General features: G+C 36.8%; 1 protein-coding gene across 1 annotated transcript in view; it reads left to right on the top strand.

The window, feature by feature from the left end:
- Positions 1-15,250, top strand: part of tenm4 (teneurin transmembrane protein 4) — a 240,272-nt gene that overhangs the window by 198,033 nt on the left and 26,989 nt on the right. The window contains exon 25 of the mRNA XM_079608835.1: positions 8,718-9,595. Coding sequence (XP_079464961.1) covers positions 8,718-9,595 — 878 coding nt within the window. The remainder of the gene's footprint in view (positions 1-8,717; positions 9,596-15,250) is intronic.

The raw sequence follows: 15,250 nt of genomic DNA, 5'->3' as shown, positions 1-15,250 counted from the left end.
TCACAGACTGTATATAATGACTAGATATCTCTGCGCTCAATCATTACATTGAACTCGGAAAGTCTGTATTCTATCTTTCTTATTTGAAAAGTGCAATCCAGCTTTAAAACTCAACTCACGTAGTAATTTTCAAATCAGTGTCAGCCAGTGGACATCACTGGAAAATGTCGGCACCCAGGAAGATGTAGACAGATAATGATAGATATTTAAGCAAATAGAAATCATCAGTGAGTCAAAGTTGTCTGTATTCATCAAGGGTGCGTTTATTTGATTAAGAAAATACAGTAAACACAGAAATATTGTGAAATATTATTACAATCCGATCTTAACTCTTTTCCCGCCATTGACAGAATTGTCCGTGTTGTCACTGTTATACGGTAGGGGGCGCTATTACACATCGTCTGAAAGACTACTGAATCTCCTGATTAAAACACAGGAGAAGAAGAAGCAGAAATAAGCGATAGCACATGTAAGCAACAGATGCATATGTAAAACAAAAATCACCAACATTAAACCGCATATAAATCAAAACTGCCTAATGTTACTGAATGAAATGTCGACCCAGGACGAGATGTAGGACTGTGAAGCTTTGAGGGTGTTGACTCGATCTACTCCATTTATGATTTGATCACCGTTCTGAATCTGATCCAGACGTAGTCTTTGACAAAAACACGATTTTTCTCAGCTTTTTGCTCAAAATGTTGCTTTTTTATGAAACTTACCCACATTCTAGTGTTGTTAAAAAAGGAATGCATCAAGCTAGGATAAAAAGAGGCTCTGTTCTTTCTCTGTTCTTGTTTAAAAGCAGAGGCTCTGTGCTTTCTTTTGATGTATTGCATGTTCGGAAATTCGTACAACAAAATATTCTAGGGGCCATGAAACTTTTGTGAAAATGATCAAAAACGCTGGCGGTGGCTGGCAACTTTTTTTCAAAAACGAAAAAAAAAGTTGAATTACTCCAGCCTTCAGTGTCACATGATCCTTCAGAAATCATTATGTTATGCTGATTTATTTTGAATGGTAGTGCACATTTTATTTGTAATAAACATTATGTGATGTTTAGGAAATAATGGGGGAAAAAATAGGCTTAATTTTCTTTATTCAAAATGTAATTTCTCTTTGAAGCAGGCAATTTCTTGTTTTTGTTGGATTCACCCTACAACCAATGAAATTTGAGATGCATCTAGACAGGTCTCGCTTTTGAAGACCACAGTTTGAAGATCATAAATTGTATGAAGTGGGAAAAAAACTTGCTGTAGTCCAGCACTGTATTCAACCTTCTAGTTTTGCTTGCATGTATCAGTCCAGCTTACGTGTTTTGCTCAATAATACCTTTGCCGCCTGACTGAGAGGCTTTATTTTACTGAGAGGATGTGGAGCACCGGAGAGACGACCTCCATCTGCACCTCAGAGAAAACACACACACACACACACTCACAGAAGGACCACTGCAGTCCCGGCCTCAATGATGACAAATCACACCAGCTTCTGCCAAAGACACTCAGACAGTAAAAAGCATCCATTAAAAATTCATGTGCAGCACACGCTCACTGCATCAAACACACCGCCGCATTACTTAAGCCTTCTGCTGCCACACTTTTGAGGGCTCATCTGACTCCCTCTCATACGCCGCCTGCCAATTCCCACCTAGATCCAACAGAAAACATCATATTTCTGGTGCCGGGTGCCGAGTTCATTAACACGTGATGCTCTTTAGGTCCTGATATCTCCGCTTCCAATAAGACCCCATTGGAGGCTCCAAATCTGTGACGGCTTCATTCCTTCCCACTTACTATTCAGATCTTGCATTCAGAGCACACCTCGCATTATATTCCAAATCTGTTTGCCTTTCGGGCAGCCAAGGCACCCTGCACAAGCACTATGAATTTGAAACTTGGCAAGAATATTTCTTCACAACTATTACTTGAGCTTCGAGAATAAATATTCTCCTCAGGCTCCGCTGATCGTAGAAATATGGTGATAGTCTTGGAGGAATGGAAATGTCGTTTTAGTTTAGTGATGGTCTGGGGGAAAATCACTGGGCTTTGGCAAAATCGCAATCCCACACTGCCCAAAATGATTTTCTTACTCTTGTGGTTTTGTTTTGCCTTCCACTACAAATATCAAACATTCTTAAGTCAAGATACATTTAAATAAAAGTATTTATTTATTTTTTTCAGTCGTTCTACTTAAAAATGTCATGTTTAATTCAATGTGTTACTTGCGGTTTCTTGTAGTTATTTTTTTTTAATTTAGTAGTAATTTCTGAGTGAAAAAAGGAAATACTAGACCTTAGATTTAAATATTAACCTTAATATTTACTAAGATATTAAATCTTGTTTTCTGAAAAATCTGTCAGAATTGAACTAGTTAAAACAAGAAAAAGAAATACCGGTGGGGTAAGAAAAAGAAACTTAATAAAGACAAGACAAAAATACTTGAAATGAATACAAAAATCTGAAATGAATAGTCCAGGCCAGTGGCGTAGGTTTCATTTTGAAATTGGTGGGGACGGGGACATCAATATATAAATATATTTTAAGTTTTGATCGAAATTATTGCTAGGGATATCACTGGAGTGTCACTGGATATTGGTAGGGACACGTCCCTAGCGTCCCTACTAAATTTTAACCTTAAAAAACCTCGTCCTTAAAATGAAAAATTATTATAAATGCCTTTACACATTCCGAAACAATCCTACCTTAGCAACTGTTACTATCTGCCATATTATTGAATGTACAGTAAGTCTATAGAGTATCTGTGTTGTTTGGGTAGCTTTAAACATAATATTACAATATAATATCCAAAATAAGTCTAACATCAGTGACACAAGATACCCAGAGAGGATAGAAGGTGTGTTTGGGTAAGATTTTTAATAGTTTTGAAAGTGTATGCTCACCCAGGCTACATTTATTTAATCAAAAATACAGTAAACCCGTAATATTGTGAATTATTGAAATAGCAGATTTTAAATTGTAATTTATTCCTGTTACGCAAAGCTGAATCTTCAATGTCACATGATCCTTCAGGAATCATTCTAATATGCTGATTTGCAGCTCAAGAAACATTTCTTTTTACTTTTATTATTTCTTATTACTATCAATGTTGAAAACAGTTGTGCTGCTTAATATTGCATTTATTTAAAATAGAAATATTTTGTAACATTATAAATGTTTTATCGGTTAGTTTTGAATAATTGAATGCATCCTCGCTAAATAAAACCATTCATTTCTTTCACAAGAGAATCTTGAGTAGTTGAGAGCTTGAGAATGTTATCGTAACTTTAATTTATTTGCATATTGATTCGGGTCATTGTGGTGTTCAAGGTGGGCGGAGCTTAGCGAAAGGTCAATTCTACATCTTGTTTGCTACTTTAGTTCATTTGAGTTTGTGCACAACCCTGTTATCTACAGCAACGGCCGGTCCAAAACAGCATGTCTTCAAACTAAGTGAGCGATTATATTCCCTTTTATGACATGAATCAAAATTGATAAGCAAAGTCACCGTAAGGACTGCTTTTTGAACAGGCTGTTTAAGATGCAAGCTGGCTTACATGCTTTCGGACAAGGTCAAAGCTGCATGTTCTCATTACGCCTGCTTCAGCGTATGTTGAAGGATTTAACGGCAGATGTTCTAGTGTTGGATTTACGAGAGTGTGAACCGTTTATTCTCTCTCTTTGTTAGTGTGTGAAAGTGTGAGGAGTAGACAGAGAAATAGAGATGATACATCCTGTCTGTCACTCACAGGGGTGTCAAGCCCCCCCACCCCACACACACACACACATACAAGATATATTCGGAAATATTTAACAACTACTGTTGAGGAGAAAATTAATTTAATAAACAAAGAATTACCCTGATAGCACAAGAACATCAAGACATCTGTTGTTCTGGGGTGTTTTCATCTTTTCATTATGTAAATGATTGTTGTGTTTTATAAATATACTATATATATATATATATATATATATATATATATATATATATATATATATATATATATATATATATATATATATATATATATATATATTTTTTATATATATATATATATATTATAAATACATATATATATATACACACACACACACATCCTTGGCATTAGACAGTTTGAAAACCCTTGGATTGGACTCTTGAGTCTTCCCTTTTAAAAATTATTATTTGATTTGTACACAAAAAAATGGCACTTTATGGGATAGTTCACCAAAAAATGCTGTCATCATCTACTCACCCTCATGTCATTCCAAACCGTTGTAATTTAGGCTTTTATTCCAATAACTCACACATCAGTTATCATAAACAGAAGCTCAAGCATGTTCGCTTGAAGTGAAAGCACCAATGAGGTTCATTCTCGTGTTACGCAACACGTTTGAGCTTCCGCAAGAGCCAATGAGGTTCATTCTCATGTTACGCAGCACGTTTGAGCTTCAGCAAGAGCCAATGAGGTTCGTTCTCATGTTACGCAACACGTTTGAGCTTCTAAAGAACCAATGAGGTTCATTCTTGTGTTACGCAGCACGTTTGAGCTTCAGCAAGAGCCAATGAGGTTCGTTATCATGTTACGCAACACGTTTGAGCTTCCGCAAGAGCCAATGAGGTTCGTTCTCATGTTACGCAACACGTTTGAGCTTCCGCAAGAGCCAATGAGGTACAGTAGCATCTTTAATATTGTCTGTATGAACGTGCAACGGGAGTAAAGCCCATATTCTCTTATCAGTAATCATAGCGACAGTGACCGAAGTAATATTAAAGATCACTTTTGATATGACAAGAGTCCAATCGAAACCACAAGTTAATCTATCAAATCTTTATTAACCGACAGCAGTTTTTATATCTGAGCGCCTAGAACGACAGTGGGAGCAGCTTCGGTGAAGAACAGTGACTGGATCTAAAACTTTCAGATGACACACAGCTCATATCTCTGTCGCTGTAAGTTACCAAAAAAAAAAAAACACGATAGACACACGTTTGTGCCGTGCAGAGCCACTCTCTCACACTGTAAGACGTGACAGACAACTATAGTTGTCCGGTTCTGTTCACACAGTGCGTTTTTTCCGAGAATGCAGAGTCCTGAAAATTTGCTGGTCACTCCCATAAATAACTGAACTGTGTGTGAACATTTGTAGCCGTATGAAGGACTCACATAGACCGGACTAACAACCGTATTCTATTGCTGTGTGAACATGGCCAAAATCTGAACATGTACTTTCCCTCTGGAATGGCCGTCCTTCTCTAATGGACGTCCGTTTGAAGGCTCGGGGAGAACATGTCCTCCGACTGTCAGTCTGCTGTGATTTTTGAGCTTAATAGAACACACACTGTTCAACATCCAATCAATTCCCAGTGGGGAAAAACAAGCCACACCCTCTATTTTCCTCATCCAATATTTCACTCTGAAAATACGTCACGATACTGAAGGAACGTCGGTTGCAACTTCCAGTTCACTCTGACTTTAAATAAATGAACCTCCACCATGATTAGTCTTATTATATGAATCCTTCTGCCTTGATAAGAGATCTTGATATCATGTCGCGTGTGTGTGTTGTAGGTTTCAGCTCGGGGGAGATATCACTGACCGATATCGAACAGAACACGGTGACTCAGTTAGGCAGTGAGAGTCTTCTTTCTTCAGGTCTTACTGGGACTTAATCGTATCTTAAAATCAATCCTTGGTGCTACTTAAGCCATGGCAGTGGCTGTGGCCAATAGATTACTGCAGACCAGCATCTGTGAGGCAGTTTGATATAGATCAGCTCAGGCTGCGGGCATCATTTCCAGGAATGAGGGCAGAGTGCTGTATTGAGTGCTATGTTTTATGTTGTTGAGGACTTATCGGACAGTCCCGAATCTTTTTGGACACTGAAATCCATGCGCGTGTGAGACCAACTAGAGTATATGGTGTGTCCCTGGTTTTTTAACAGTTATCCGTTTATGGTTCCCCGGTTTTTATTTAATGCTGTGTCCGATGCATTTCTTTAGCTCTCGGTTTGTTATTGGTTATTGGAATGCATTTTCTGTTGTAACCTTCAGATTTTTGTCGTTGCTTTTCACAAAAAAAGGGATTGTTTTTTTACACCTTTTTTTCTGACTAGTTATTTGTTCATACCACCAGAAGTTTATACATATATGTTTATATATACTACCAGACATTTATTCACAGATTTGCATTAAATATACAAAACAACAGTATGCATACTGTTCATAGGTATCTAGGTTTTTGTGTGTGTGTGTGTGTGTGTGCGTGCGTGCGTGCGTGCGTGCGTGCGTGCGTGCGTGCGTGCGTGCGTGCGTGCGTGCGTGCGTGCGTGTGTGTGTGTGTGTGTGTCTGACTTATTTGATCATACCACAAGAAGTTGAGACATTTACACAGACTTACATTAAAAATACAAAAGAATAGTTTTTATTTCCAAGAAGATTTATGCATTATTATGTCATGTGACAAATGTAGCACTCTTGTTTGAAATGCAAATACTGTACTGATTGTTACATAATACATGCTGTTTCACAAATGCCTCTTTTAAGAAATTGTAAGAAATATACTGTGCATTACTGTAACCATCTGTTTCATGCAGAAATATTACCCATAACTCATAACCAATAGTCCATTATTCAGCTCTGAATGACTCATGCTTTCTAGGTACCGGTATGTTGAATTAATGGATGAAAGAGAATTTCTGAGAAGTATTAAAGAGTATTAAAGCTGAATAATACTTTTTTTTTATTATCAAGTGAATGTCTGAGTCTGTAAAATGAGGTTTGCAGCCATTTCCTTTTTCATCTAAATACCACATCTGTTTGCTGGAAATGTCAGCATAACATTTTTGTGTCTCTTCAATTACAAACAGTCACATTTAGGAATCTATTAAGAGAAAGTCAGGAAACTTTGGATGGACTACATTAGTCATGCTATTTACGTAGCTTTTCTCACTGCGCCATAAAAACCGACATGTCCAAGTCGATGGCTCCAGATTAGTTTGCTACTTTTAAATAATACTTTTAATATTAAGCTCAGCTTGGTAGCTTTTTGTCTATTTTCCAAGTGCATTAAAAGCATCTTTTAATCAGCCAGCCTTGTTAGCATGCCAAGAACTATTGAAATAAGACTCTTCATATTCGGCCCCTAAGAGAGCGATTACGGTCCCCTAGTGAAGAGAGGGTCTGTGCAAATTTACCAGATTCAGTCATATTTGTGTTAAAAGCCTGCTGCATTATTTTCAGAACAATAAGTCATAATTTAGGTAGCCAGGCAGGAGGCAGCGGGCCTTTTTGATAAGTGTGCTACGTTTTGTTTCAAAGGTCCTGTTCCCCTGCTGCAGTCGCTTTCCATTATGAAATTAATAACCCAAAGCTAGAAAAAGACATCCATGTGGAGGGCTGACAGATACGGGGCAAGTATGCTGTTTTTGGGAGTCCACGCGTCCACTCCTCCTCACCGCTACGGTTTAATCTGATCAGTTGACTCACTTTCTCTCCACTTCTTCTCTTTCTTATCAGCAATTCAGTTTCCTTTTTTTTACTTTCATGTTTATCTGATGAACAAGCCTTAATTCAGGAACTGTTTGTGTTCTGACGCAATTCTGACCTATTCAAACCTTTTTCTTTTTTTTGCTTTTTCCATTATTGATGTCTGGCATTCGGTTATCAATTCTTGCCTTGATAAATGTATTTTCAGATGTAGCAAATATAAAATATATTCTGTATGTCGCATTATTTAGATTAGTGATGCACTGAGATTTCAGCAACTGAAAATATTTGGTTGAAAAACATTTTTCGGTTTCAGACTAAACCGTTTTAGATGGCCAAAACAGTGACAGGACCGAAATTAAACAGTGACGTTTGATTGGCGTTTAACATAGCTAACATGATAGAAAAAAATGATAGCTATGTGGACACTAGGGCTGGATTGACAATATATTCATTTCAATATTGAAAGGCCTACCATCAGTGCCTTCAGCGGCATGTGATCAAACAACACAATCTCATGGCAATTCTTAACTTTTTTAAGTTTTTGGCGATTTGGTGGCTAATTGGCCAATGGGATTTGGTTGCGACAGATCATCTCTTCCTTTTTACCACTAGTTACAGCACAAATAAATATGGATGAACATCAGAAGGTATTTTGAAAGATACAGTACAACTTTCTGAAATGTATCATGTCACATGTAATCGCTCCATCTTTGTTTCAACCGTGGAAAGACGTCAATAAAACAGCTTGTGAACAATGTCACACAATGTTTACCTCAGAAAGCCATTTAATGCTGTCGAATCGATTAATCCCATCTAACATAAATGTTTGTAAATCTATAGTGTGTGTGTATGTGTATATATACATATATTATATAAAACAAACTTTTATTGTAGAATTGATTAATCGATTCAACAGCTAAATATATGTAGCCTACAAATCTTTATGTTAGATTCGATTAATCATGATTAATCGATTTGACAGCACTAAATTCAACTTTAACTAGTCTTTAGTATTTCATGTATTTTTTGATACTTTTAGTATTTCCATCAATTTTATTTCAACTACAAATTAATATATCATTAAAAAGTTTATATAAATCTTTCTAATGTGCAATTAAAAGCTTTTATTTGAGTGTTGATTAGGCAATTTAATAATCTTGCTTAATTAATAAATTATTAAATACGCTTTCATTTCATTAAATGAAAAACTTTCAGCTAAATTAAAACGTTTTTTTTTTTTTTTTTCATAGGTGCGTCTAGAATGGCCCACTGACCTGGCCGTCAGCCCGATGGACAATTCCCTTTATGTGCTGGACAACAACGTGGTCCTGCAGATCTCCGAGAACCATCAAGTGAGGATTGTGGCAGGGAGGCCGATGCACTGCCAGGTTCCTGGACTGGATCACTTTCTAGTCAGCAAAGTCGCCATCCACGCCACCTTGGAATCCGCCAATGCTCTCGCTGTCTCCCATAACGGCTTGCTTTACATCGCCGAGTCGGACGAGAAAAAGATCAACCGTGTCCGCCAGGTCTCAACGAATGGGGAGATCTCTCTGGTCGCCGGTGCCCCTAGTGGCTGCGACTGCAAGAACGACGCTAACTGCGACTGCTATTCGGGTGACGACGGCTACGCCAAAGATGCCAAGCTAAACGGACCCTCTTCGTTGGCGGTTTCGCCCGATGGAGAGCTCTTCATCGCTGACCTGGGTAACATACGTATCCGATATGTCAGGAGGAATAAAGCATTTCTCAACCCGCTCAACATGTATGAGGTTTCTTCTCCGATTGACGACGAACTCTACCTGTTTGACGTGAACGGCAGTCACATCTACACTCAGAGCCTGACCACTGGAGACTACTTGTACAACTTGACCTACTCTGGCGAAGGTGACCTGAGCAGCCTCACGGACAAGAATAAGAACAAAGTGACCATTCGGAGAGACACAACGGGATTGCCGCTCTGGATGATGGGTCCTGATGGCCAGACGTTCTGGTTCACTATTGGAACTAATAATGCGCTGAAGAGTGTTGCCGCCCAGGGTCAAGAGATAGCCATGATGACTTATCACGGAAGCTCAGGTCTGCTGGCCACCAAAAGCAATGAAGATGGATGGACTACCTTCTATGAGTGAGTATTCTGGAAATTCACTGATATACAGGTGAAACTCGATAAATTTGAAAATCGTGCAAAAGTATTTCAGTAATTCAACTTAAAAGATGGAACTAATATATTTTTCACAATATTCTAATTTTGAATTTGGGGTTTTCATAAACTGTAAGCCATAATCATCAAAATTATAACAAATAAAGGCTTGAAATATCTCATTTTGCATATAATGAGTCTATAAAATATATTAGTTTCATCTTTTAAGTTGAATTACTAAAATAAATGTTTGCACGATATTCGAATTTTTCGAGTTTCACCTGTAAATATATATACACATATGCATATGTATACATATATATATATATATATATATATATATACATATGCATATACTAATATACTACTAATTACATAAAATACACAAATAAAATATCTACATTTACATCATACATATGGATAATCTTATTTCATCTTAATATTATATTATATGTAATACATTTTCTGTATTTAACATTAATATATTGTTATGGATTATTATATATACAATACAATATATTTATGTTTTTTTATTATTTTTTTATTATTTTTTTATTTATTTATATGAAATGTTTAAGAGTAATTACTACATTTTAAAAAGTGCCATCCTTCTCAATGCCCACAATGGCACAAGCTTTTAATACTTATTCAATCTAAAAGATGATTAGTCTTTGGCAGCCCACAAATGTTCACATTCCTCTCTGCGTAGTTCACAGTGCCGGTTCACTCGGTTACAGGAAGCTAAATTTACTCCTGGTTGGCTGTGTGGATCATGTTACGGTAGATACAGTCAGGAGTTCACAAGGTCTCAGTGGTTTATTGGACTTCAGTCATTTGCTGTAAGGTAATTGGTTTCAGGAGTATTTCAGACAGTGGTGTTCCCGTCTAACCTTCAATATTTCAAATAAAATCAAAATATTCGTATTAAATATATCTAAATGTAAATTGATCAGTGTCGACCAGTGGCACGTATGTTCAGCTCCATTTGTTTTTTGTACCCATGATTTCAATAAGTCCTGTTTTTGCATCAAATATAACTTTGTCAGGCGTAGGCACAGACCCACCCAGTAATTCACACTTGCTAATGTAAAGATGACAGCTATTCATCAAGTTTACTATTTTATTTCAATTACTAGTTAAAATGTTAGATATGCCTATAGGCACTGCGCTCCTGTAACTGATTCCAGATTAAATAAATTGAATCCTTATTACTACATAAATGATTTTGACTTGACCATCAGTCTGTTTACAGTAATACTTATCTTATTATCATATTTACTTTCATATGACCTTGACTGTAGGCAAAACTCATTTAAAACTACTTCACACACATTGATTGCTTGTACTGTTTATTTTAATGTACAAATGCTGCATATTTGATAGATAACCGACAATAAGTGGCATCGCCTTAAGCAGTCCTTTTTTCAAGAAAGTTCAAGTTGTTGTCCTTTGTTTAGGTCCCATGCTGTCATATCATTTGTTTAATCTCCCTTTGCCAAGTGGACAAATGGCAGGCAAAGTACATTTACTCAATAATTGCAATTAGAGAGAAAGAAAAAACAATAATTAACATCAAGAATAGTCGCTCTGTTGTTGTTGTTTTTTTCCTTCCCAAGCAATTAGATCCGTCCAATCCCTCAGGCAACACGAGGTCGTCTTTGGTGATAAAGAAAGCTTGGTTGTTGAGTTTTTGTTTTTGAAATATGACGTTATATTTAGCATAATTACTTTGAAGGTCAGTCTGCCATCTGAGGGTCAAAGTCAGCGTTGTTCTGCACTGGAATAGAGCAACCTAAACAGTTTATCTGCTCGCTGCGAGGAGCGGCACATGCGGTTTATCATCCCTGCCACCTGAATTCATTAAGTCCCAGTGAAGCGTGTTCGCCTGCGGACGCTACATCGGCCAGGGATCGTGCAGACACTGTACAGCGAGTAGCAAAAGCAGAACAAACACATTTGCTTCCATGTCCATTTAATTCACATTATTTTTTCATTTTACATTTTTCCTAAAAAAAAAAGCCTATTGCAAATATATATGTTCGGAAAGTCTTCCAATTTTGTGGAACTGCACACACAAGAACGGCCATTAGTTAGGCAGCTATTTTTTGAGAAATTGAGACTAAAATTGAGAGGCCACACAGCATAAGTAAAATATTTTAGTAAGTGTTTTATTTAGATTTTTTTTTATTTTTTTTATCAATATACAAACCCTCTGCAGTTCCTTCACAAACCCCAGTTTGAGAAGGCCTGACATGTGTTTAATGCACTTCACGTTGTTAATAACAAAGACTGGAATAAATTCTCTTTGCATTTTTATATCAATATGCTAAGGGATTATTCTATTCAAATCAATGTAATGAGAGTTTAAAGATTTTTTTTCCGATTTATTAATTTAAAGAAATCAAATTCAGAACTATTTAAAATTCCACATAATATTAAATTTTTGTTAGATTACACTTTACACAATTCAAATAATTTTTTCATATTATATCCATAGCACTGCTAAGGGAAACAAGTTCCAAAAAAATTGATTTGTTTTTGATTGTGGAACGCCTGCATTCTTAAAACTTAATAAAATAACATTTGAAATGATTTCAAAGCTACTACCTTAAAGTATTTTAGTAGTTCACCTAAAAAAAAAGTTATGTCATGATTTATTAACCCTCAAAAACCTGTATTATTTGCTTTCTTATATGAAACACAAAATGAGAAATGTTGAAGAATGCACTGGTCCCTCTTTTCCATCAATTCTAATAAACAGATATTGAGGCTTTCAAGCTTTAAAAATTATGGTATTTTCCGGTTGAAATTCACCTGTAAATAAAAGTCAGGGCATTTAATTGTAAAAATTAAGCAACATTTTATTCCACAAATGAGTATGAAAAAGTAAGAAAATAAAACTTCATTTGTTACCATGAACTAACAGTGAACAATACTTCTACAGCATTTATTATTATTAGTTTGTGTTCATTTTAACATTTACTAATACATTTTTTAGATCAAAAGTTGATAAATGTAAGAGTTCATCATAAGGCATCCTACTTTCTTTTACCGTGGTCACTTAAAAAGTTTATGTATGATAATATCTGTGCCTCATGCAAAATTAACAACATAAATCATGTATAAGCATTAATATTGACTAAATACACGTAATAAAATAGTTCCCTAAAACAAATGTATCAGTTATTGTTGAGCTTTCCACAAAATGAATTATATTATTATTATTATATTAGTAAAAAAATTTAAATTGGCAAGTTTCTTTAACCTAATTAATTGTAAAGTGTCCTTGAACTTTGGAAACAGTGCTACTGTATATACATTCAAAAATAGTGGTAGTAGTAGCAGTCGTACAGTAATAATTAATTCATAATTTTTAAAGCATCGATCCACAGTGCACATTCCACATCATAATTTATTGGAATGATTTCTGAAGGATCATGTGACACTGAAAACTGGAGTAATGATGCTAAAAAATTCTGATTTGCGTCACATTTTTTTTGTATTTAATCAAGTAAATGCAGCCTTAGGCTACGTTCACACTTAGCGTCTTTTTTGACAAAAAAAAGTTAACAACGGCGTTTTTTTAGCAAAAAAAAAAAAAAAAACGCTGCGCGTTCGGTTACAAATAGCAGCCGAGCGCGTCTTTTGTTGCTATAACAACAGCTGCAACAGTAGTGTGCCCACACAGCCTCTTTGTGATGTATGTTATGATAGAGTTGTGTACTCATATCAAACAGCTCCTTGTGCTCCGAAACAAGGACGATTAGTTTTTCTACCGGCACCGTGTCCATTTTTCTTGTTGTTATGGAAACGACAGGTCTCGCTACTCGCTTGTCATTGGTCAGCTGTCAAAAAGGCGCTTGACGTAGGGCGTTCTTTTCAGAAAAGTTAAACTTTTTTCAACTTTAAAAGACGCTCTGAGCTGCAGAAAAAGACGCCGGCGGTGGCGTTTAAAAAAGCGCTCAGGACTTTTTTGAAAAAACGGTTTACTCCATAGGGTTCTAATGTAGAACAGACGCTGGCAGTTTGAAAAAGGACGCTAAGTGTGAACATAGCCTTAGTGAACATAAGAGACTTTTTCCAAAGACGGTAGTGTATGCTTTGCCACTAGTACCTTGACAGTGTTTGAAAAGAAAAAGAAGAAGAAAAACTACTACCAAGGGACGGATATAGACAATTCACATGATTGTTTACGAGTGCTTTCTTCCCGTGTTTTTGCGTCACACAATGTGAACAGCGGCCGTGACTCAGTGGTACATCTTGACCAACTCCAATCCCAGGGTGCTTTGAGGCGGGCAGTTCTCCATGACTACAATAGACTGCTACTCTAAAAGGAGATGTTTGGTCACCAAGATGAATCAGTCTGCACTTACTGCACACTCAGCCGGCTGAAGAAGCGCTCACGTGGAGCCTGGCAAATAAAAAATATAGGAAGGAAAGGAACAAAGTTGGAGACGAAAACAGAATAATTTAGTTTGCTTGCCAAAGAACAGAACAAACACTCTTTCACTCCTCTGTTTTTTTTGCCACCACCCAACCTTGTTTCTATTCTTCTTGAGAAAGGTAGCAGCGAAATATGATATGATTTTGTCTTCCACCTCTTTATTACCACTACAAATGAAAACGGAGGAGACTCATTTCATTCTTTATATGGCCTGTGATGTTTGGTACCACGGTTTAGATGGCCATAACATCTGTGTGGTAAACAGGAAATCTTGGTTTCGAATCCCAGTGATATTGTGTGAAGAGTCGTGGGTGGGGGGTGGGGGGTGGGGGGTGGGGGGTGGGGGGGGGGGGAATAAAGTATCTCTCTCCAACAAATCAGATATTAGCTTTGAAGATCTTAGTGGGGTTTTTGTTTTTTTCGCAGACTACTTGCTGCTGTCACTTGTGTTTGGACGAAATATATTTTTGCGGTACTGCTGCTCTACCCTCAGTTCTCTCTCTCTGTCAAATTCAATTCATATTGCATTTTATTTTTAGAACCAAGCCATTTCAGATTGCCCAAGGAATTTGACTCTGGCTTCAAACCAACCGTCGCAAACAGCTACAAAGTAGTCGTGTTCCTAAGGGATTGTTCACACCCAAATCAAATATCTGTCATTTTCTCATCATCATATCTTTCCAAACTCATATGACTGACTTTATACTGCGGAAGACAAAACAAGATATTTTGAAGAATGAGTTTGGAGCCAAACATTTATTTCTCAAAATATCTCCTTGTGTTTTACAGAAGAAAGAAAGTCATATGGGTTTGGAACGACATGAGGGTGAGTTAATGATGACTGAAGTGTAATTTTTGGGTGAACTGCCCCTAAAGGTGCAGTTTGAAATATTGACAGCTAGTGGTTGAAATGGGTACTACAGTCTAAATACAAAATATTACAGAGAGTTGATTCCCCGTCCTCTCCTCCTCATGTGGATTGCCAGATTTAGGGCATGCAACAGGAAAAAGCGGAATTGACAATAGCCCCTTTCACACAGCAATCCCTGTAAGTTACCGTAAAATTGCCAGAATTACTTTACCGGTAAATACACTAATATGCTGTTCACACAAGCAACGGCGTTCTGGCTTTTTACCGGTAAGAGACCATTCAAAGCCATTTTGGAGCGACAGCTCCATGATACCGGTAAATTTTG

The sequence above is a fragment of the Phoxinus phoxinus genome (genome assembly GCF_949152265.1).
Source record: "Phoxinus phoxinus genome assembly, chromosome: 4".
Taxonomy (NCBI): Eukaryota; Metazoa; Chordata; class Actinopteri; order Cypriniformes; family Leuciscidae; genus Phoxinus; species Phoxinus phoxinus.
Note: the sequence above shows the minus strand (reverse complement) of the source record. Positions and strands in the feature narration are given on the sequence as shown.